General features: G+C 40.1%; 1 protein-coding gene across 1 annotated transcript; it reads right to left on the reverse strand.

The window, feature by feature from the left end:
- Positions 1 to 1,209: 1,209 nt before the first annotated feature.
- LOC115785901 (secreted frizzled-related protein 1-like) lies at positions 1,210 to 13,537 on the reverse strand. Its single transcript, XM_030737822.1, has 3 exons — positions 12,813 to 13,537; positions 9,875 to 9,955; positions 1,210 to 2,794 (listed from the first exon to the last, which is right to left on the reverse strand). Exons 1-3 carry the CDS (start codon positions 13,342 to 13,344, stop codon positions 2,469 to 2,471), a joined length of 939 nt encoding a protein of 312 aa, XP_030593682.1. The 5' UTR covers positions 13,345 to 13,537; the 3' UTR covers positions 1,210 to 2,468.
- Positions 13,538 to 23,794: the final 10,257 nt, after the last annotated feature.

The following is a 23,794-nucleotide window of genomic DNA, read 5'->3' on the forward strand; positions in this document are numbered from 1 at the left end:
ACTTTACCTAGAACTCTTTGAAGAAATATCTAGGTACAGTATGGCTGTGAGCCAAACGTTAACATCAGCTTAACATACTCATTGTGAAAAATGTTAACATGCCAGTGTTAGCAAATTTGGTTCTGTCGTCTCCGCTGTCTGTCTTTTGGATTCTGCACATTAGTTCACTTTTGCATGAAGTGCATAAAATAGCACAGGAAAGTTAGGCAACCATCTTTTTTAGGAGTGTAACACATTAAGCAAATTAACACCATGCCCACATTGCTCGAGAGTTGTCTATCGGACATAACACAGCCACAGGTCATTTGGGAAAAATGTGTATTTTCTGACTGGCTGGTGAGTGGTTGCTGGTTGTTGCTAGATGAAATCGGCTGCAAAGAAGGTGCTGCACCAAAAACCTCCTTGTGATTGCTTTGGTTGCATGGCAGATTGTCTTTGTCACCCGTAGTTTGCGTGAAGGATGTCAACATGTCTGCGGATGCTTACTAACTACAAGCAGAGCAGAAGTAAAACTTCAAAAAGGGCCATGCAAACTGGAAATGTAGAAGACAAGTCCATGCACTAAATTTGGTTTTGATCACTCAGTGTTGCTTTAAGCTTCCTCTTTCACAGATTTGTGTTTTTTTCAGTTTTTTTTTTTTTTTTTTTTTTTTTTTTGTGAACATGGTGAAAAAAATACAGCCTGTAAAAAACAAACTGAGCATAACTAAAAAAAATAGCCAGTCATGCTGTAAACTCAGCCTGAGGCAATTTATCCACCAGTTTCTCACATTTGAAAATCTGGCATATGGTGGAAATGTGCATAAATATGCCTCCAACTTTCATCCATTTGATCCAAGATTACTGGAGGCACAGACATGAAACCTTGTGAAAAGTGTCTCAAATCACTGTGCCATATTTGATAACTTTCTAACAGATTTCTAGATGCATCTCCAACAACTCCTGTAGCCAGGAAGAGAAAAGAGAAAATGTATGTGAAAATACATGAACACTAAGGGTGACTGCATAGTTTTACTACTTAGGCTCCAAATTGTATAAAATTTAACAAAATTTAACCTAAAACTTGCACTGGAAGATAAGTCAGGAGGAACGCCAGTACTAAAATTTTAATAACAATGTGGAACCATTCTAGTTATAAAGATATTTTACTGAACCAAGAGTGGGCCAACCAGCAGACAGACAAAGAGTGAATCGATGAAAGAAAACTAATCTTTGCAACAATTTTTTTTATATATTTATGTAAAATTTGTATGTACATGTAATAGGCAACAATGCACTGCTGACATTCAAATCTGAAATAATAGAGTGCTAAAAAATAAAACACTTAAGAAAAACAAACAAGAAAAAAGGAATTGGCAATACTTGCTTTTTGATAACTTTGCAAAACTGAAGGACTACAAGGCAGATTCCATGACCAAACAATAATGAATACTGCAGACTGGATGTATACAGACAGAAAGTTATCTAAAAAAAAAGGCAAAATCAAGTAATCTGCCACCCAGGCTTACATTACTCTGTGATTGGTGTTAATGATTCTCTTAAGATTTTCAAACAACAAGCAACATTTAATGATGAAATGAAGACAAAGACAAAAGTTCAGAACTGCTGGTAGTGCAGTCGTCAGTTGGACAGAATAATCACGGCAGCTCTCTCAGACTTCTGTCAATAAGTTATTCTACGAGAAACGTGTGTGTGGCTTTTAAAGTTCAAAACACATTGATTTTAAGAGTTGTTATATGATCCGAAAGAGATGTTTTGTTGGACGCATTTGCAAGAGTTAGCCAGCAGATTGTTAGCCTACACTAATACAAAGCATGAAAGGGGACCAGCTAGCTTGACTCCCCGCACCCCCCCAAAAAACAAAACAAAAAAACCCAGCACATTTCATTTGTAATGCACAGAAAACTAAATACAAAATGACAGTTTATCCTTTTATTTAAACCTTTAGACAAAGTCAAGCTAGCAGTTTCCCTCCTGCTAAGCTAACAGGTTTTTATGGGAAGCTAACAGTTTGCTGGCTTTGTCTTCAAATTGAACGTTCACACGCACACACACACAAAACCCACAACAACGTACCTTCTTGGAAAGTGGTGTTACACTTCTGCTCTAACTTCTAGCAAAAAAAGGAAATAATAGTTCCCAAAATGCCTAACCAGTTCACTGACCTTTTGAGGAAGGGTATTAATAATCTATACACTGGAAGTGATTTCAGCACGAGAGGACTTTTACTGCCATTTTGGGTTGAAGGGGGAAAAAAACCCCAAACAAACAAAAAAAAAAACCAACCCTCTAATTTGTGTTGTCACATCTTCAACATAACATGACAGACATTCCACAGTATAGGCTGTCTGTAAATGTACAAAGACATATCGATATATGATAAGGACAATAGAAAGCAAAGTTTGGGAATGCTTGTGCAAGTTCATATGTACGATGAGATGTGGACAGTGATGAAGGGGCAGGTCATATTATTTGAAAACATTCTCAAATGCAGGACATTTGTGGGTCTTCAGTTTCTTGATGGCATTTTTGAACTCTTTGCTGGACTTGTTCCACTTGTGGATGCCTGTGAGGAGGTACTGCTTATCAACCTTGCGGCCCATGATTAGATACTGGTTTCCCAGGTTGTCCAGCTGCTGGCAGGGGCAGCCAGCACCATTCTTCAAGTACAACACCAGCTTCTTTGTGTCTTTCTTCTTCAGGTTTCCCTCTTTCAACATCTTCTTCCTCTTCTGCAGGATCACCTTGCGATCCATGTTTTCTAGCTTTACCTCCTTGATCTTGGCCTTGAAAGCTGTGGGTGGAGAAACAGCAGAAACATGAGTTTACTCTCAAAGGTGAATAACATTTTGTGTAGAATGTGTTGCAAAGTGCTGCCTCTGAAGGCCCTGCGTGGTATAGTGCATTAATAAAATGAACGATGGTGAAGGACATTAGGCAGATCAGTATCCTGTAATCAAAAAACCTCAGACTATTTACACTAAAATTATTAGTTTCATATCAAACTTTCAACCTTGATAAAAACTTTCTTCATGAATGTATTTATTGGCTCAATCTGTGCTTTCATACCGAATACAGTAGGATGTTCATTTTGTAAATTATGCAGCCCACTAGATTCAAAAAGGTGAAAAACCAGTTGTGATTGACAAGTCATTATCCAATCAGTTTTTTTTACGTATAAAATCTACAGAAGAAAATCTGTAACCTTGGCAGATCCTGCAAAGCATTTCATTTTTTCAACTTCAGATTTTAGGAAACGTATTACCGCACACTTAAGATTTATTTTAGTGATAGCATTGAGACTACTCAGCAAATGGTGTATATACACTTCACATGAGTCCATGTACAACTTATTCAAATGCTGTCAGCTATTGCTTAACCATAAACATGTCACTAGAGACCTGGTTGATGTGAAGTGGTTAAGATATATTAAGTAGATAACTAATAAGGTAGCACATATCTTTATCAGGTCACAATTAGCAGTATCATATAATTATTTTTTCTCCTCCATCCAAATCCCAGGATATTTTTTCAGATCCACCACAATACTGCTGATCTTTCACTAAACTCCATTTAACCTTCTAATCTGTCAGCTTCCTCCAGTTTTCCCTCTGAAACAGAGCATGAGTTAGACTTTGGTGGTCCAAATCTCCATATCCCCACATGCATTATAACCAGTCATCATACAGGAGGAAAAGAAATCTAGGTCCAACTTAACTTGTGTCAGGATAAATCACAAGTCATGTCGGAGAGAAAGTCTTGTGACCTTCAGTAGCAGAACAGCCTAAATGAGCATTTCCACATTCCAGTAAGAACTGAACAAACTTTAATTTCTATCTAATTTTATCAACTATTTATACAACAGATCATTTGCAGAACTGTGCTAGACAGAAAAACCTGTACTGGCTTCTTGCTCTCCAATCACGCTTGTATCTTCCATTGCTAATTAAAGTGCTTAAAAAAAAAAAAAAAAAAAAAAAAAAGAGAGAGAGAGAGAGAGACACCCTTTTTTCCCCCCTGTATTAAGAGTGCACATGGTACGGATTAAGACTTTTATCCTCCGTCAAACAGTCTCTGTGCAGGGGCTTAGTGTTCGGAGAAGTCAAAATGGGCAGCAGTCATAATTAGTGAGTCATAAAAGAAAAGGCCTGGCCCACCACTGAAAGGACTTCATCTTGATAAATCCTCCATCCTCGATAATCCTTTGACGCCCTGAACTTTCTTTGCACCTCGTGTTGTTCGAGGGTTTAATCTCTTCTGCAGCAGCATACAATAAGAAGTTAGCATCAACTAACTGACAACAGTGCTTTCCTTTCTCCGTGGTTGGTAAAACCGCTCTTCTTTGTGTTCTTCCTACATTTGTTTCTGAGGTCTTAAGTCACCACACATAATAATAAATTCACCTTTTATTGCAAAAGGGAAAAGACTGCCTTTTGGGAGCTTCTGCCAGGAGGCCATGTCTGACAGAAACTAAAGTGCAGGTTGGGAATGAGTCTAAAAATGTATTTTTAGTTAAAAAAAGAAAAAAAAAAAGTTTAAAATGGCTTCCAATCCAATTCTGCTTATTGACAGTCCTGTACTTGACCCACTCATCCACAACAACCTGATCCCTGTTTGCATTCAAAGCACCTAAAACTTTTACTCAAAGGAACCCCTTTCAAGAAACCAGTCTTCAGTCTAACATGTCTAAAGCCCAAATGTTACAATGCAAATTCTCACTGTCGCACTACATGCACATTTTTTAATAAAAAAAGACTAAAATGTCTGACCAAGAGTGAGCATGTGGTGAGTTGGGAGTGGGAACAGATTGTGTTGTTGTACGTGCATGTTAACATGCTAACATACGTTTGTTTTCAAGTCTTGAAAAAGTAAATTTGGCCACATGGAAAAGTCATTTTGTTAACTGCTTAAAGATCACCTTAAGAGAGTAGTTGCCATTTGACCTGGCAAGTAACCCCGGTGATTGTTGGAAGGCAGCTGTGGCTCAGGAGGTAGCAGGTCATCTACTAATTGGAAGGTCCAATCGAACTACTAATGCTTCAGTCCCCAGCTCCTCCAGTCCACATGCCAAAGTGTCTCTGGGTAATCTACTGAATCCCAAGTGCTGTATGAATGTGTGTGTGAATGAGCGAAAGAGCCTTGCTCTCTACAACTGAGGTGGAGATTACAAAGTCATGACCTATAATATTACCATATTAATGGGAAATTACGCACTGATGTGAATGTGTTTTTAGCTCAGCTTCTTCTGGGATCATTTGAAAGCCTGAGATTTTCTTCTTTTCTTCATAATCATCACCTCGCAAAGTTCCTGACCTCAGGTTTAGATATGTGATTCATTGACCAAGTTGGAATAATAAGCCTACAGTTCTTCAGTGACAAGATTTCTATTTGGGTATACCAATTAGGTGAAAATCCACTGAGTTAACATCAGGTGGATGTTAAGAGGTTACACTTCCTGTCACTCCCACAGAAATATAAAGATCATTTGGGTTTTATACAGATCTACACACTGATATCAGGCAACTAAAATCACTTATTTTGTGAATTTTTTTTTCTGTTGTGGTCCCTGAACCTTGACTCGATTTCCTCTGCTGGTTCAGATGCACAGACGGGGCCCTCGAGCGCCCAGGTCATCATAAACCCAGCAGGAGGGTGTGCATTGCTCCCCATTCACAATAATGGAAATGCAACTGATCCAACAAGCTGGAGTGAACAGTCATCCCACATAGGAATGCCCTGTTGTTTATCACATCAGCAAAGGGAGGGAGGAATTTGGAAAAGGACAAAGTGAGCTGTTGGAAGCAGAGAAGGGATTTAATTGAAGGGCTGCTGGAGGTTTGGGGACAATGAGCTACCATAAAACCTTAAGCATGGAGATAAACTGCAGTGGGAACAAAGAGCCGAGTGGAATGAGTTCTAAATCATTTACAGCTGAGTGCAGCAACCGGGATGTGTGAGTATAAATATGTGTCCAACAGATAGAGCAATCAGATTTTTGGTCCTCACCAGGTGAACCTGTTACTCGTTACACCAACTCTGATGTGTCAGCTCGACAACACACGTAACTTAAACAATCCTCCCTCCTGTGCCAGAACAACTGCACAAGTCAAAGGCTTCAGCACATCATCCTCTGCTTCTATCAAACTGCATGGAAAAAATCAGACATGCTCTATTTAAATGATGGGAAGCAGATATGCAGGATGCAAAACGATACAAAGACTAGTATTAAAAAAAAAAAAAAAAAACTACACACTTAACTTTTACGTCATCCTAAGATCGGTCCTCCTGCAGCTTCAAGTAAAACGAGGTATTCAGTGGACAAAAATGCTAATTCGCTGCCAGGGCGAGGATTTTTTTACACATGATTGGTCTGATTAATAAAGATTAATAAAGACTTCAGTGTAAGTCACTGATTCATTCGTCAAGCTCCTCCATGGTTTCCATCCCTGTGTTCCACTGAGAAAAGCAAGAAAGCCATCTATCATATCTATTTTTACAGTCTTCTCCAAACAAAACAGGCCTGGATTTAAGACGCTGCCTTGTAAAACATGTGTAGTCCAATTTTTTTTTTTTTTTAAATAAAGATATAAGGATGACCTTGTGGGATAAAACACAGTGTGATTAAAGCGTGGGATATTCCCATCTGCATATTTTCCTTTTCCTCAAGACAAGACATTAACTCATGTTTAGCGTCTGCTGTTTAGCTGCTGTTGGATGTATTTATAGTTTTCTTCTGAGACCAAAACTGAATTCTGTCAGTCTGCTGGAAAAAAAAAGAAATAAAAAATTAACAAACAAATCTTTGGCGCGCAGCAAAGCTGTGTCGTGTGAAGCTACGCATTAGTTGTTTACCCACCGCAAGCAAGCCATACCGAAGGGATAGTGAAGTTTGTTGCATTCCAGACTTGGTCCCTCCCTCGCGGGGTCAACACAAGCAACAGTGTCTCATCCTCAGCCTGACACTAAATCTGTCTGTGTATCCTCATATGTCAGCTGGTTGGGCGACTTATGACAAGCAAGCAAAACAACATCTGTCTTCATCCAAGATGAAACAAGCCAATAATGTGCCCCTCTCCTCTTGGCAAACTGGGACGCAGACTGAAAGGGGCGAGTCGCATCACCGCAGCATAAACACGATGCAATTTGTTAAACAAATGTAACTTTAAACTTTTTCTTGAGAACTGAAAGAATGTGTGTTTTCAATGTGCATCCAGTCCTTTTTTGCTTGCCATGGCACCTGGAATTTGAGCTGCCACAAGTTTTGGTGAATAAAACAAGAAAGCTGAACATCTTGCATCTTGTCTGCATCATGTGTGTATTATTCCTGGAAGTTCTCATCACTGCAGCTTAGTCTGTGTTTTGTGTTATTAATTGAACTCAAAGCTTTCAATTTCCTTTTTTTAAGTCCATATGGTTTATACTGGCTTCCTCGTGCAAGACTTCCAAATTTCCACAATTAAAACAAGTGCCCTCATCAGCTTAAGATCTTCCTTCCTTCCTTTTTTTTTTTTTTTTATGTTGTTTTCCATTCCAGTTGGACTGAGGATTCTCTAATGAAAAGAGCGTGTGAAACTGGCTGCAGCAGATTCAGATCCATCTCTAATATTTCCAAATAGGCCCTGACATGTTCAAAAAGCTCTTCCAAATCCCCTTTAGAATATGCCTGATAGATCTGATAATATTCCAAAAAAAAATTTCCATTACCACCTAAGAACATGACTGTGGAGCCAGTGAAGACCTTTCAAAATGAACAATATACTTCCAGAATTAAACCGTTGTGCCACAGACTTTTGCTCGTACAACCGCTTTTGATACAACGTCTTGTCCAGAAAAACTGTAAAAACTATATTTTTAGATATTATGTATATATGAAAATAACAGTGATTTCTGCTGCATTTCTGCATTTTGAATTTGATGCCAGAAACATGTTTCACAAAAGCTGAAAGGGGGCAACAAAGGACTGGAAAAGTTGTGTAACGGTAAAGAACCCTCCAGGTGGAACATGTGACATCCACTTGTGTTCATTCAAACTGTCAATAATAGATTCAGTTGGTATAAAAAGCGCGTCCCTGAGAGGCTGAGCTTTTCTGAGGTTCGGCTGGGAAGATAGGGAGTTCCTCTCTATTAAAAACTGACTGCATGGGAAAACAGCACCACAATTTAAAAATTTCTCAAACTAACATTACAAAATATTTGGAGATTTCATCCCTTTGGTATGCAATATGACTGAAAGGTTCAAAGAATCTGGAAGAATCCCAATAAACAACGGACAAGGCCAAAAGCCAATTGAGAATGGCAGTGAATTTTAGATCATCAGGCTGTGCTGCATTTAAAACAGACAGTTTTGTAGCAAAAATCCCCACATGAAAACCTTTGTAAGTAAACACAGTCTGTCACTGCATCCATAAATGCAGACCTAAAGAAATCTCTGCATCCTGTTTTCAATTTGATTTTACTCTGAAAGGTCTGACCAAAAATTGGTGATTTAATTTAGGCTTTTGCTCATTTTATGAGTATGGCAATATATATATATATATATATATATATATATATATATATATATATATATATATATATATATATTTTATTTTTTTTTGTTTTTTTTGTTTTTTTTTTTTTAAATCAAAGGAATGGTGTTTTAAGGAGCATCAGTTGATTTCCCAAAAATGCTACAGCTGTCACAAAATACAGACCTAACAACCCGAGCCAAGATTTTAAAGGCATGAAATGAAGCTGAAATAAGTAAACCCGAGCCATTTCTAATATCTAAATTGAATCCAGTCGCCTGCATGTAGCAAAACCAGAAACCACACTGCACAGTTACAGCACGGTTTCCTTAAAATAACAGCTTCTAAATGATCTTGATGCTACATTCTCATTTACACAATAATTTACTGTCACAATTATCTATTTAACACGGCTCACTAGCTTTCAACAAGTTGCATTGACTAAGATGACAACAATAACCCAGTGGGGTTTCCACCACTGTATTATGCTGTGGCCTGTGCACTGGAATTTTACAGCTACAATGATTAAGCTTGCTGATGCATCATATTTAGCCTACTCTTCCAGTTTCCACCCATTTGAGGAAAATAAAAGGCTACAGATGCTGTAAAAAAGCTAAAGATGTATTTAAAGGAATTATAATAGAAAAAACAGGCAAATGTTGGACAGCAAATTTCAGACTACCGATCACTTCTCTTGAATGCTAACCAGAATGCTAGCTGTGCTTCTGAGTGGAACGTTCTTGTAAAAAGTGATACCATGCAACACATTAAGCTTTATAAGCCTATAATAGCTTAGATCTATGAACTATTTGACCCAAAGACCTTCCAGGTCAGTTTGATTTTATTTTGCTCCCAGCGTCAACAGAATGAGAAAAGAATTCCTATCTTTTTCCATGAAGAAATGTTATTGTCATTTGGAAAAGATTTTTCTGGAAATGGTTTATCATTAACTTTTTTTTCTTTTTAGGAAGATAATGTGGATTTCCCTCCATATGCAGAAGGTAATCTGTAACATCAGTCAGCCCAGACAACAGAACAAACATCCCATTTTACAACCACAAAGACCTGCCACTTAAAGATTTTAATGACCCCAATTCATTAGTCACAGAACATCATGCTCCACCAGACCAGACAGGGATAGTGTATCTAACCAAGAGATAAAACTTCACATTAAACTGAATTGCCAAATATGACCAAGTATGGCCAGTACACAGTGCACTATAAGGAAAAAAAACTAAAAGCTGAATACTTTTTTAAAAAAAATGATGTACTCTGAAGTTTGAAGATGGAAGATAAAGCAGACGCAAATAGTTCTTTTGATTTTATGGAGCGTAACCGACTGTCCGTGTTTTGTGGGTGTTGCTTACCAAACTCGCTGGCGCACATGTGCTCTAGGATGGTGTCTGTTTTCATTTCATTGTCACACGGAGGGCAGATGGGAGAGTAACCTGTGGGTGGAAAAAGCAAAGAAGCAATTGGACACAGTTCAGAAATCAGTGCTATGGGAGGCAAAATGTCACATGGAATTTTCACCACCTATTCGGGGACCAATCAGGAGCCCTCATACTCAACTTTTGTCAATGATCCTGCAGGTTTCTACACATGCAGAGATACTGGTCAGTGTCCGTGGTCAGTCATCTAGTCTCTTGGGTTTCGTACACTCTGATGACTTGATGTCAGTGAGGAATGTCTTAAGCTTTTATAGCCAGCTGTAACTAAGAGCTGCAGTAAACACTCTTCTTGACTTTCTGCTACAGAGACGGTCTTCAAAATGGATCTGCTCAACAGCCATGTATACACCTATAAAAAATTATTATAAATGTGGAAGGAATAAATGGTAATGATATTCAATTCAACCTTGAAGGAATGTTCTGACATTCTAAGGTTTAAAAAAAAAAAAAAAGAGGGTTGAGTGTGGGGTGCATAATAGCTAGCTCAAAGACAAAAACCCCCCCAGAAGAGCCAAAAAGTGTTTTTGCCAAAAAGTAACTCAGTCGAGGCATATCTGCGAACGTTTTACTGACACGATTTTTCAATTTTTTTGAATACCACAAACAATCGCTTCATGCCAAACGGCTGAGCCGATTTTCCAAACAAACTTGGACCTGCGACGCGATTGCAGCGTCCTGCAGGACTTAATTCAAACCAACTACACTCCAGTGTCCCACTGTGGGTCTGGATCGATCAGGCCAGGGAAAGCCAACAGCCCTCTCTTCTCTGCCAGTTGTCTGTTTACACTTGTTTAACGCAAACTCGTGAAAGTATCACTCGGGTGTGAAGAGCTTGTGAAAACAGACAATGTTTACAGAGTCGCTGGGTCCCTTTGCCTCTGTGAGCCTGGCTCAACTTTAAATCAGTTATCACCAGGCTGCGTGCTGCAGCAGTGTGGTTGACTGACCTTTGTGAACAATCATTAACGGCCGAGGAGATTGGCTTTCTTTTGTTAACGTTTATCAACCTAAATATCAGATACCAAGAGACTCTCCAGAAACCACAACTCTTGAGGAGCTCAGCTTCAGCTGGCCTGTGGGGAGAAAAGTGGGCCAGTGCTGGCAAATGATAACAGGTGAAGTCTGGAGCGCATGGAGCTCTGTGTGGCCCCCCCCCTTACTCGGAAAAGGGCATCTTTTTCAGCAAAACAGGCCTCCATCCATACCACTGTCAGTCAGCGACACCCGCCCTCTCAGCACACACAAACACATGGGATATGCCCCCCCATTCTTAAGATAGAGCGGGCTCTGTGTTATTGCTGGAAGATCCATAGTCCCTCCATTTATGGCCGACATGTTCGGTGAGCGGCCTTAGATTGAAATATAAGTCGAGCCCCCACCCCTTTAAATTTATGGTTAAAGTGAATGAGGTGGTTGTACTCCTTCCCCTACACCTCGCCTCAGCAACTGATAGAGAACCTGGCACTGCGGCCCAACTCTCAGCTTTATAATCCAGAGAACTGTTATTTTCTGCAATTTTTATGGGCTTCTCTGGTATTTCTCAGCTTGGCTTACAGAGGTTAGTGCTGGAAGACAATTTTGCAGGACTAATATTATTGCCCCCTACAACCCCATTTGCTGATGCTGTTTCTTGGGGAATCTGAACCAAAGCAGCCATAAGTGATAGATGATAGGGGTAAAAGTGTGTCCTTGGAAGCAAACCGCCCCCAGACATCACTTGGACAGCGCTTTTCAGAGCTCCATCTTTTCATCAGATGAACTGCATTTGCCAGAGAGTAGGGATTAATAGATGCAGGTATTTGCTGTTTTGCTGCTTGACTTCCTCCCAGAATTGTCCTCCAGCCCAGAGAACACCTTGAAATTAATGATTAACATCTGTTGGAGCGTTTCTGATATTACACCATCACTGCTGGTCAATAGCAAGCAACTCCACCTTCACATTAAAGCCAGGAGATTACAGGGTGAAAAGAAAATGACTTTCTTTAAAAAACATGAGGGGGGTGGGTTGTTAAAATGGGATCAAATCCAGGTTTTCACGGCTGAATTTGTTCCCCCAAAAGGTTGGATTTGGTTTGTTTGTGCTCGCATTTGCATCTGCAAACACACTTTTCACCCCTGAAACAACATTCTCGTGCTCATTTAACTGCACGGGTGTCGACTTTTACACAGTGGCAAAAGTGCTGGCTGTTTGTTTTCTCAGTGTGCTAGTTAGTCTGTGTTAGGTAGTTAATACTATATTAAGAAATCCTGAATTGCTGCATTGTAGTGGATTCAAAGAAAATACATTTATCGAGCTACGGTGCAAGTTCTTTTTTTTAAAGTTGCAGATTTTTGTCCCTGTAAATTTTTTAGGCTCTCGGTCCTGACAAAAGACAGTTTGAGGAATTCAGTTTCTATACCGAGAGCATGTTTTTTTTTTTTTTTTTTAATTATAGATAGATAAAAAATTAATAAATTTGAAGCCCTCACACGCTTTCTATAAATACAATACAAAAAATACATATTTTGGAATTAATATATTATTTATACAAAAATATACATGTGTAATTCTCCTAAAATGCTCTAAACTTTATATAGAAGTTGGACTTCTTGATATTTTGTGAAAGCTTAAAATTTTTACTTTCAAACTTCACCCTGAGAAATTGAGTTCAATTAACAAAAATATAAATTAACACTTAAGTGTCTTTTTTTTTCTTCTCTTGTTTCGTTTTTTCAGGGGGGAGTGGTGGCGTCTGGGCTCCTGATCTCAGTTTTTGTAAAATTTTAGTTACAGCCCTGGGATCTAGTATTTTTTGACACTTATTTCTGCCAATGTTCAGTCATTTTATAAAGTATTGATGGTGCTGTGAGTTACCTGTGGGCTTTGTTGGCTTGGTGGCCTCTGTGGCGTTGGGGGATGTCATGGCAATGCACACATCGCTTTGGGGAAACTTGTCACAGGTGAGCATCTCCGGCCAGGGGAAGCCGAAGGCCTCCATGATGGGGGTGCAGCTGTCCCGCACTGCCTCGCACAGCCAGCGGCACGGGTAGATGGGCCGCTCCAGGCACACGGGCGCAAAGAGCGAGCACAGGAAGACCTGCGTGTCCGGGTGGCAATTCTTATGCACCAGGGGCACCCAGCTGCTGGCCTGCTGCTTCACCTCGGCCATGCTCTCGTGCTCCAGCAGGTTGGGCAGCATCATCCGGTTGTAGCCCACGTTGTGACAGAGCCGCAGGTCGTCCGGAATGTCCACGCACTGTGGCTGCTTGCCGTAGCTGCGCCCGGCGTTGTACCCGTCCGACTTCCAGTTCAGGTACTCGTACTCTGTCGCCCTGCACCCTGACAAGAGTGCCACCGTTACCACCAGCCGGATCATCCTCCAGAACGACTCAGAAGTAGACCTCATGTTTTCTCTTTGCAACAACAGAATGAATACTGCCCGGAGCGCGACTCAGCACTCACTTCATGAAGAAACGCACAGCGGTAACGGTGCAGAAAAAGCTCTGTAATAAGTCCACAGTCTCCTCTGGCTGTAGTCCCGCTGCTGGGCTGCGTCTGGATCCTGCGAGAGCTTCGGGAGGTAATGCGCTGTGACTGTGACGAGCTCCGAAACAAGAGGGGGTTGTAAAGTGCGCTCTGACCAATCGGAGTGCGTCTGCGCCTTTTGGCACTCTGCTGTCAGTCAAAGCGCTTAATTACCTTGTGTGTAAAAGCTCTCCGGGAGTCTCCCTAGCTTTCCCGGTGGATTTCCTTTGTCAGTACAAAATAATTAAAGTATTTGAAAATGTACACATTAATTGTAAATACTTTAAAACTGACGTAGGGCGTAGGAATACATTCTGTAACGGGAGTGAAAGCATTTTATCACCTTGTTGCTGACAGGTTGAAGTTTCTTCAGTGATTCTGGATTTAAGAGTCTGATTCATAACTCACTGAATAATAATAATAATAATAATAATAATAATAATAATAATAATAATAATAATAATAATAATAATAATAATATAATAATCATAATACATCTGCTTAGGTGCTGCCTTTTAATTCCAGTGGTACTACAAATACATATGCTGCAGGAAACACAGTGAGGCCTTAAGGATAAGAAGGTTCCCAAGTAAAGACAGGAAACAGTGTTTTCACTCATTATTTCTGAAGGAGAAAAGTTCAGATAATCCACCTTTGGGAGTTCTTGGGTACATTAACTTATCAATTGGGGGCTGATGGTTTAATACTATGCTTGCTGTGCAGGTTGTTGGGGAACAGTTTCTTTATCCAACTCAATTTAACACCTGAGGCTAAAGTCAATTTGCTGAGCCCATGAGCGTCCATCTCCTCCCCGGCCTGACCCCATCTTATGATAAGGCCAAAGGTGTGAAATCCCTCTATTTAAATGGAGGTCAATTTGCATTCCATTGTGATGTTAACAGCCCTTGTAGAGCAAGAGGAAAAAGAAAACAAAGCACTTAATTTGATTTTAAGTGTCCACACAGCAAACAGAGGCCTTTGAGAGGAACAGCCTAGTTGAACTTATCAATGTGTTTTACAGCTGTCTCCAGTGCCAGAGACGCTGCTCACCTAGGCATTTTCTTCTTATTGAATTGAGGCCAGGAGAAAATGTTCTGTAACAGCATGCAGAATGTTTAGTACAGTATGTGCAGAAAGGATAGATGTGACAGATGGCACCACTTAAAAAAAAAAAAAAAGATTTACTGGGTACAAAAGTTGAAATGACAAATAAAGATGTCAAAAAAAGCTGCAAATCATCTTGCAGTTATAATCAAATCAGAAATAAACCAGCTTCAGATTGCTCATGAGTTAAATTATCCATTAACTTAGACCTCTGCACAGCAATCTGCATGCCAGAGCGGTGATGTCTGTTCAAAAGAAGGCCAAGTGATTTTTTTTTTAAAGCACTTTAAAGACGACACCTCGGTTAACATTTCAAATTAATGGTGATAGTTTAACAAGCGGGGCTGTGTTTGCAGCGATGCTGTACAGACTGCTTTATGGGCTGATGGCATTCAACAACAGTTTGTGCAGAGATGGTTGCTAAAGCAAATTCCAAATTTAGGAGACAGGAGGCTTGTTTTCTTTTTCTTCTTCAGACGAGACCTGGCTTAGCTCAAATGCACATGGAAGCCTCCTATCCAGAGTGATAGGCCTGTTAAAAACTACCAGCGGGACAGGGGCAAGCCAAAAATCTCAGTGAGTCAAAAGAAAGGCTGCGAGTGGAGAAGTCTACAGCGCCTTTCCGTATGAGTGTGGGGCAAAGAAATGGAGACCCAAAAAAAAAAAAAAAGGGTCCTACAAACAATAGCAGATAGGAACATTAAACTTTGTTTCTTTAACAGCGTATGACTTACCCAGGAAAGGCTAAATATTTGGACTTATAGGCCTGTGGGAGAACAGAGTTTCTCAGTCCATCTATATTCACCGGTGTTTAAAGCTACACAGTCTGGGGTGCATGTGCATGTATTGCCATGAAAGGGCATTTTGGCCCTGGCAGAATGAACATGTATGTCGTTAAGCATCTGTCACCAGCGAGCCCTGACTAAACACTGGATCTGCTCCAGAGCACGACATCAGCTGCGGGCTGATGAGGTCCATGAAGGATGCTGAAAAAAAAGCTCCATTTTGACACCGTCAAAGTTTAAAGTAGCGAGCACACCTGCTTTTCGTCAGGTAACACCAGGAGAGTGTTGAGAGCTCATTGATTTGTACTGTTTGGCATCATTTTATTTAGCAATGACCTGCAAGGTTTCATTTAGCTGTTTCTAAAGTCTCATGAGAAGTCATTTTATGATGGATGATGTGCACTTGACTTTCCATGAGCAGATTTTTAGAAAGATTGTCATGGAAAAATGATAATTGCTGCATCATGTGTGATTGGAGACTGATTGTGTGTGCATGTGTGTGTGTGTGTAGAATTCCAAGAAATGAAAGTGGTATAGCTTTTATGTATCTTTTATGACCTTTTCTTTACAGTGTTTGTGATGAAGATGAATAGAGCTCCTTCCATTTTCAGGGCTGTATTATATCAGAAACATTAGAAGGAGGAGACATGGCACTGCATGAATCCTGGATAGAAATCTATGGGAGAATTCCATGATGCCAAAGATGGTGGTTGTCCTGCCCCCAAAGAGCTGATCAACAGCCAAATCTGGAAACATATGAACCACGTGTTGCGCTAAAGCATGCAGAACAGGAGGTTCATGCCAATTTCACCTGTATCTGACATGCATATCTGCTGGTTATCATAGTAAAGATGTTGGTTGGAATATTGTCAGCAAAGAAACACAACAGCATGAATTAACATGGACTGAGCTGCTAATGAAGTCATAGTGATGTGTAATTTTGTGCATGTGCAGTAGAAGTATAACTTGTATGTTTTTTGGGGGGTAAAAATCAAAGTTTATGAGGTGGTTTTGATCAGATTTGGTGATTCTGTGCATGTAGTCTGTGCATGATCCCAGTGACCACTGAAATTGAAGTTTTGGCTCTTGAAGTTATGGATCATATTTACTGCCTGGGTGCACCACTGCCAAGATGCTGTACTTAAGTAAAAGCTTAGAGCAATCTGGTGTATTTTCCATAAATGTGGTTTTTTGGGCTCAAGGGCTCATCCTAACTTTGCACCATTCATATGGTTGGGAAGGACTCTGCACCTTGGTGACTTAGGAAATAACATTCTAACATTAATATTGGAAAAAGAGGAATTTCACTTTATGCTATTATCTTTCTCCTATAGCACCACTGCTAGCCATGAACTACTAGCCACGAACAGCTGGTTAACACAGAGCGGTGAGGCTGATCAAAGGAACTTGGAATTACCGTAATTACGCGACCGTTTGTCCTATCAGAAAAATTCAAACGGTTTCTGAAAGCTGAGAAACTGCACTTCACACCCAACATAGGGTTATTATGGTAATTCTTGCTGGAAGTGCAGGAACGGCAGCACTTTTGAAGTACACTGAGTCGATTACGACATGTTCGACGGTATAGGGTTAATTCTTAACAATATAACCTTCATCCATTAAAACATTGTATGGAGGACTTGTGCATGATGACGATAGTAAACTGGCATTAGCTATGTTAGCTTGCATCTATCTCATCCATTGTTGCGTTGTGTTTTGAGCCGCATACAAATTACATCAAGAGACTACTACATTGAGGTGGTACTCAGTTGTAACGGAAACAATACAAGACCGTGGCGAGTCGAGTCGACCTGCGCTGGGAACGTGGCATAAGATTGTTTTAGTTGGAGGATGTGTATCCAAATGGCCTCCATATGAAGGATAAATATGACAGTATCAACACTAGTTTTGAATAATTTCATACTGTATTGCCACCTCTGTCATGAGGTTATATGACTGGTTTGCTTTGTTCTTCATTTGTAGCAAGATTATTAAGTTATTGTGGGATTTGCATGAAAATTTCACCAGAAGCAGGCTTGGAGGACAACTTAGACGTGAATAACTTTTGGAGATGAATTGAATTCATATGTGAATCCAGGAGTTTTATTAAGGATTCTTTACCCCTGTGAGATGGGACAAAATGGCTTCAAAAGAGGGACATCGCTAATCAGTGGGTGACTTTACGGTGGCTAAATCCATCTTTTCTATACAGTGTATGATTAAAAGAATGAAAACAAATAGGGCAGCACAAATTTGTTTAAAATATACATATATACTTATGCAACATGCTTGTGTGTGTTCTTCATTTATTTCAGAGTGGAGCAATAAGCTTACATGTGTGTGGTCAGCAAGCTTGTTGGATGATCCTGCTGGAAAATGACTTAAAATTGAACATGGTTATGGAGCCAGTTAGATATGCGTGCCTTTTTGCTTTTTGTTGTTCTCTGGATTTGATGAGTAATAGCTCCAGATGGTTAGTTGAAGCAGATTACAGCTATTTTTAATACATCAAGCTCAGTTCATTTACCATCCAAAGAGCAGCTCATTCAGTGCAAACAGTTACATACTGTCTTCTGTGACTCTGGAGGATCTTTGTCAAGTCGTAAAATATTATTAATTATGTCATCAGGGGTATTACTGGGCTTTCGTGTCTAGACTACTATTTTAAAAAAATTATTTCATGCCTTTATTAGTCAATGGAGAGTAAGAAATGGAACATGGGGGAAAAGAGCAGGTCTTTCCCCATGGAGCTAATGGGCTGACTAACCAGGAATTGAACCACGAGCTGCACAGATGGGATGCTGTAATCAGATGCTCAAATTTACCATGTGATGGCGAGCTTTAGTTGATCACTTAGCACAGAAAGGTACTTTTGACTGCTCCCTTATTTTCCAAAGGATCACCACAGTGGATGGACCTGCATATTTGATTTGGCACAGATTTTACACCAGATGCCCTTCCTGATGCAACTCTCCCATTTATCCAGGCTTAGGACGAGCACAAGGAGTATGTCAGGTTGTATCCCCCTAGCCTGGGTTTGAAAAATACACAACTTACAGTTTATGCATCCAAACATTTCAAATGCTAATTGCCTATTGAATGGCCTTTCTCAGTGGTAATCACCACTTTAGACAATACCAGACAATACCATCTGCTCCAGCGAGTAGGCTGGTGATGCTGAATGGCAATAATCAGAGTATTTTCACTTGGAGACAGCAAAAGAAGACCATGAAAGAAGGCAGGAGCCATGGGCGAATACACATGGACTGTATAAAAGATGGGTATAACCACAGTGACATCACCTACTGATATCTGCTTTTTTGTTGGTGTTTGTTTTGTTTTGTTTTGTTTTGGAGCCAGAAGTGACCATATTTGAGAGGTTTGAATGAGTGCTAACAGTTAGCTAATATGTGCTGTTTAATAAAAACAACATTAGCAATATTATATGGAAGACACACATGGCACTCTCGATGGGAGAATTTTACAGCACTAAAAACAGTGGCTGTGCTACTCCTGCCCCCAAAGAGGATATTAGCCACACCGCAAAATACATGAGCCAGTCATGCTCTTCTACTGACACATGCACACAATTGAGGTTTATGACCGTTTCAGCTACAGGATATGGTAGCTCTAAATTATAGTAACATCTGACTTAAGGGTACTTTGCATACAAATGTTTCTTTTGGCTAATATTATTTGTATCATGAATTAGCTTGGCATGAGCTTAACAACGGGCAGCATGGTGGCATGGTTAGCACTGCTGCCTCACAGCTAGAACAACATCTAGATGGTCTGGGTTCGATTCCACCTCTCGCTGTGTGGAGTTTGCATGTTTCCTCCCACAATCCAAAGACATGGGGTTAGGTTAATTGGTCATTCTAAATTGCCAACAGGTGTGAATGGTTGTCTGTCTCTCTGTGTTGGCGACCTGTGCAGGGTGTACCCTGCCTCTTGCCCCATGACAGCTGGGATAGGCTCCTGCCCCCCCCGTGACCCTGAAAAGGATAAGCAGAAGAGAACGGATAGTTCAACAAATAAAGTTTTTAATCTCCAACCATTCCTTTAGATGTGTGTCTCAGATGTGTGGTAAAAGTAGCTGTTCAGCTGAGTTACCAAAATACCTATTTCTAGAAGGATGTTGGTAATATACTAATATTAACTAGAATTTCACATACCAAAACTGGAGTGCAACCTGTTAGAAAAATTAATCGCATAGCAAGCCATGTTATTTGCCAGATAATAGCATTAAAAAGACAGTAACACAAGAAACACAGTTGAGAGGTCCACTCATTCAAAGCGGTCCCTAATAACGCAAATCTGAAGCCTTGACAAAATTTAAAGACATTTCACCCCTGTGCAGTTTTTATGAAAGAGGAAATAAGAAGAAAATTGTAAGGACCAAAATTGTGTTTTTACCAAATTGTAAACATGTTTCTCTGCTGCTGACTTATGCATTTTAACTTGGGAGTCCAAGGATTGACCTGTTTGACTGAGTACTCATGAAACTGCAGCTTTTGAGTCCTCCACGTTTTGATTCATTTGTCAGCCCCTGAGATTTCTGCTTAGACTTACACTGCACGGCTTTTGACTTGAATTAAATTTTTACTGCCATAATATCAGCACATCATTTTGTCACTTTGATGACTCCACTTTCATGCCCTTATTCACATGAATGCAAGCGGCCTCCCACATAGTCTGAATTGCTTTCTGCTTATCATGGATTCAAATGGAAGATAAACTGCTATTTGGACTACCACCAGGGAGCCTATGGGCCATATCTGTGAGAGTGATTGACCGAAGTGATAACATGGTAACAGCAATTCAATGAGATGATAACAGTCAAAGCAGGCCATCCATCATCCAAGTTGTTCTTATCTTTAGAGGCAAACATGGCTGATACACGTTAAGTCAATAGTTTGTTAATTTGTATGTTAATCCAAATGAGAAGTTCTGCTGGAATGCCCCTTGTAATTCTGTACAGCTACCACTCATGATCTCCGAAATCAAAGCAAACAATACTCTGTGAGGGAGTTTCGCAACACAGTGAGCCACAGTGTGCAGCTGCCTGTGATGACTTGCCTGGATGCACTGCTCTCGCCATGACTAATCCAGGCAATTTGTGACATTTAGATGCAGGCGAGAATAAAAGCGAGAAGGGAAAAAAAAAAAAAAAAAACATGGCAGTTACTTTGGCTTAAGGATGCTTCTGTGTGTTTCAAAACACATGCCAAAATACCGCCTACATAAGTCATACCTCATGCTGTGTTGCCAGCATTACTGCTCAGCAGGAGTGGGGAGTGAATGCTTTTCTGGCCCACAGAGAGTCCCACTTCAAGGTAGCTCATTGTAGGTTTCTGTAAGTCTTAAGGCTGCATCCTACACTGATATTTTTTTGTTTGTTAAAAATTGGCAGCAAAACTCCTCTAAGCTGAGACTGCTGTGGTCTTCCCATGATGTCTAGAGTACTTCTCTTCATGTTCCTCTTTTCCTTCATGTGTTTTTATGGTAATGTTGCATGTTGCTAACTTTTGTCTACCTTTGCCTGTTGCTGTCCATGCTTCCCCTTTCTCTCTTCACTTTCCCCTCAACCCTGCCCATTCGGGGGGAGCAGATGGCTGCCCTTCTCTCAGCCTGGTTTTTCCTGGTGATTGCTTCCTGTTAAAAGGTAGTTTTTCCTCCCTAGCTTCACCAAGTGCTCGCCTACATGGAATCATCTAGTTGTTGGGGTTCTCCAAGCCCATTATGATCTCCGGGGCATCAATTAGTGCCATTTTGTTAAAATCACTGGTGTGGCTCATTTGGCATCTATGCCCTGACAACAGGCTACGGCATTAATGACAGGGATCTGCCACTCCCAAAACACTGTTTGTCAATGAGAAAGATTACTGATGAGGAGGGAAAATCTTTTCCTAATCCTAACCAGGTAGTTTTTAGAGCCTAAACCTTACTGAGTCTCCCAGCTGATTAACTCATCAAATTATCCCGCCACCCCCCCCAATCTTCTGATGCAGATTTTGCAGGTGTCTGAAATGTGATTGTTATCTGGTCGATACTCCAGGATTATTCTACATGCTGGGACGTCTCTAATATTATGGGGTCTTTACCTTACCGAAGTTACTGCTAATAATTTAGGAAAAAATGCTTTAAAATCTTTACAGGTAGCTGGACCAAATGTCCAGCTACCTGTTTAGAATTAGGGTAAGGTTCACATCTACCACTCTGTGTGGAATTTTCACCCACACGAGCACTCATGCTAATGTTTTTTGAGCTCTCAGCGCATATTTACCCACATCTGTAAACCAAAAATGACAGATTGATATAAGTAGGAAAAAAAAATGTACCCAATAGACACGTCTTTGCATTTTTCTCATGCATTTCCCACCATATGCACAGGCACCATCTGCATTTCTGTTAAACCACACAACTCAGAAAGCAGACGAGGCCAGCCCACTTTAAAGCTGTGCATCTCTCCTTCATCTGAGCCAGCTTTAGTTTTCTAATGCTGGACGTGTCTGCAGTGGTTTTGTAGCTATAGAAATGAAATGGTTTCATCGGTATTAAATTTGTGCTCTCCAACCGGCTAGCCAAAAGGTACAGGAGAAGGCTATCATGCATAATCATGTTGTAAGACAGTGAGTATTAAAAGCTGTGTGAAGGAAGTGCTGCAGCTGTGTGCATGTGGTCAGAAGACGAGGACTTCAGCTAAAAGTCATCCATCTGTGTACAATTACATAGACTTGTTTGCAGCCCCAGCAGCATTCCATTCATCATCATAATTTATGGTATTAATTTCCAATTGGGTAATTATCCTCAGCTCACTCAGCTTTGGGTTCAATCAGCCAAATGTTTCAAAAGTCTAAAGCTGCATTTGGCAACTTTTGCATTTTGGGGACTCCAGACAAGTGTAAGCAGTAAGGAAAGACTTATCTCCAGTATCCAGGAAAGTGACATCAGTTGATGCATAACAGTCTAACATATTTCTCCTAATTTTGGACAACAGCATGACTTCATTCCATCACCAAGCTTTGACCTTTGTTTTGTTTTACCTTAGCTGTATGCACGACTGTTCAGTACTTACATACAAGCCTCTAACCCTCCGAGGTCTAAGTTGCTGTCAGTGATGACCCCAGCCCATTTTGGTCTTCTCCAAAATATAGGGTGAGAGTTACCACCTGTGCTGACTTAGACCTCAGAGAGTTAATATATTACAGAGAACTGGACATGGTATTGATCAGGTGGAAGAGCCAAAAATGTATGTTTCTTTTATGATGATGGTCTATGTAGCCCAAAATGGAAAAATGGCTGAATGGTGGTCCTGCATCCAACACTCTTAATGCATCCATGGACAAACTGGTATTCAACTGCTGCTGACCACCTGTTGTTCAGACAAGCTAGCTTCAAAACTCCATGCTGTATCCTACACCAAGCAGAGGTCTCCGAAGAACATCAAAGAGCATTCCTCAATCAAAAGTTGGCCATTCCTCAACCACTGGATGTGTTTGGATTAAGCATGGGGTAAGTGATGGTTGAAGAACGCCCACACCGCACTCTACAGAGGCTCTTTAAGCTCAATTTAAAGTACTGCATTAATTCCCTTTATACCCTGTGTCAGTGATGTCAAACATTTGGCTGTGGGGCCAGAAGTAGTCATTTGCAAAGTGTAAAGATTTCAGTGAAGTCATCAATGTTCCTTTTTTATAAATAAAATAAACTGTTTATTATATTATGTTTATTATTTTTATTATGTGCTGATGCCAGCATTACTACAAAGAAGAGAAACTGTATAGAAGTATTTCTAGGAATAGACAAGATGTTTTAATATAAAGACAAATTAGTATTGTTTAGGTGGGTGGAGTAATGAATGTCTTTCCTTTATGTTTCAGCTTTCCTAAACTCCTGGCTTTGATTCTGGTGAATATTTTCAGAAAGTACTTGCCATTCCTTTTTTTTTTTTAATGAAGTGGTTTTACTGGTCTGGCCCGCTTCTGATTAAATTGGGCTTTATGTGGTCCTGGAAACAAGTTTGGCACCCCTCCCATTTGCCATACCCTAAGCCAGACATGCACCTTCCCAGAAACAAAACTGCATATTCTGGCAAGGCAGACCTCTGTGTTTGGGTTTATTTGTAATAATATAATATTTGTAATAATATTCCATGTAAACACAATATATGGATTAGCATGAGTGAAGTTTTCTGGTTTCATACCTCTGACCATTGATTTTTTTCAGTTTAAGTCTTCATTCTTTCCTGTGCTTCAGTAAAAAAAAATAACTTGCTCAATATTTGCCTCAGGTCCCACATAATTTGTTCAGTTTACACTTGTGTTTATTACAATGAATGTTTAGTTACAGATGCTGTTTTTTTTTCTTTTTTCTTTTTATTGGTGGAAACAAGATTCCATAAACTTCCATATCTATACCTAAGAAGCTTGTTTCCGCCAC

The sequence above is a fragment of the Archocentrus centrarchus genome, chromosome 9, assembly GCF_007364275.1.
Source record: "Archocentrus centrarchus isolate MPI-CPG fArcCen1 chromosome 9, fArcCen1, whole genome shotgun sequence".
Lineage (NCBI taxonomy): Eukaryota > Metazoa > Chordata > Actinopteri > Cichliformes > Cichlidae > Archocentrus > Archocentrus centrarchus.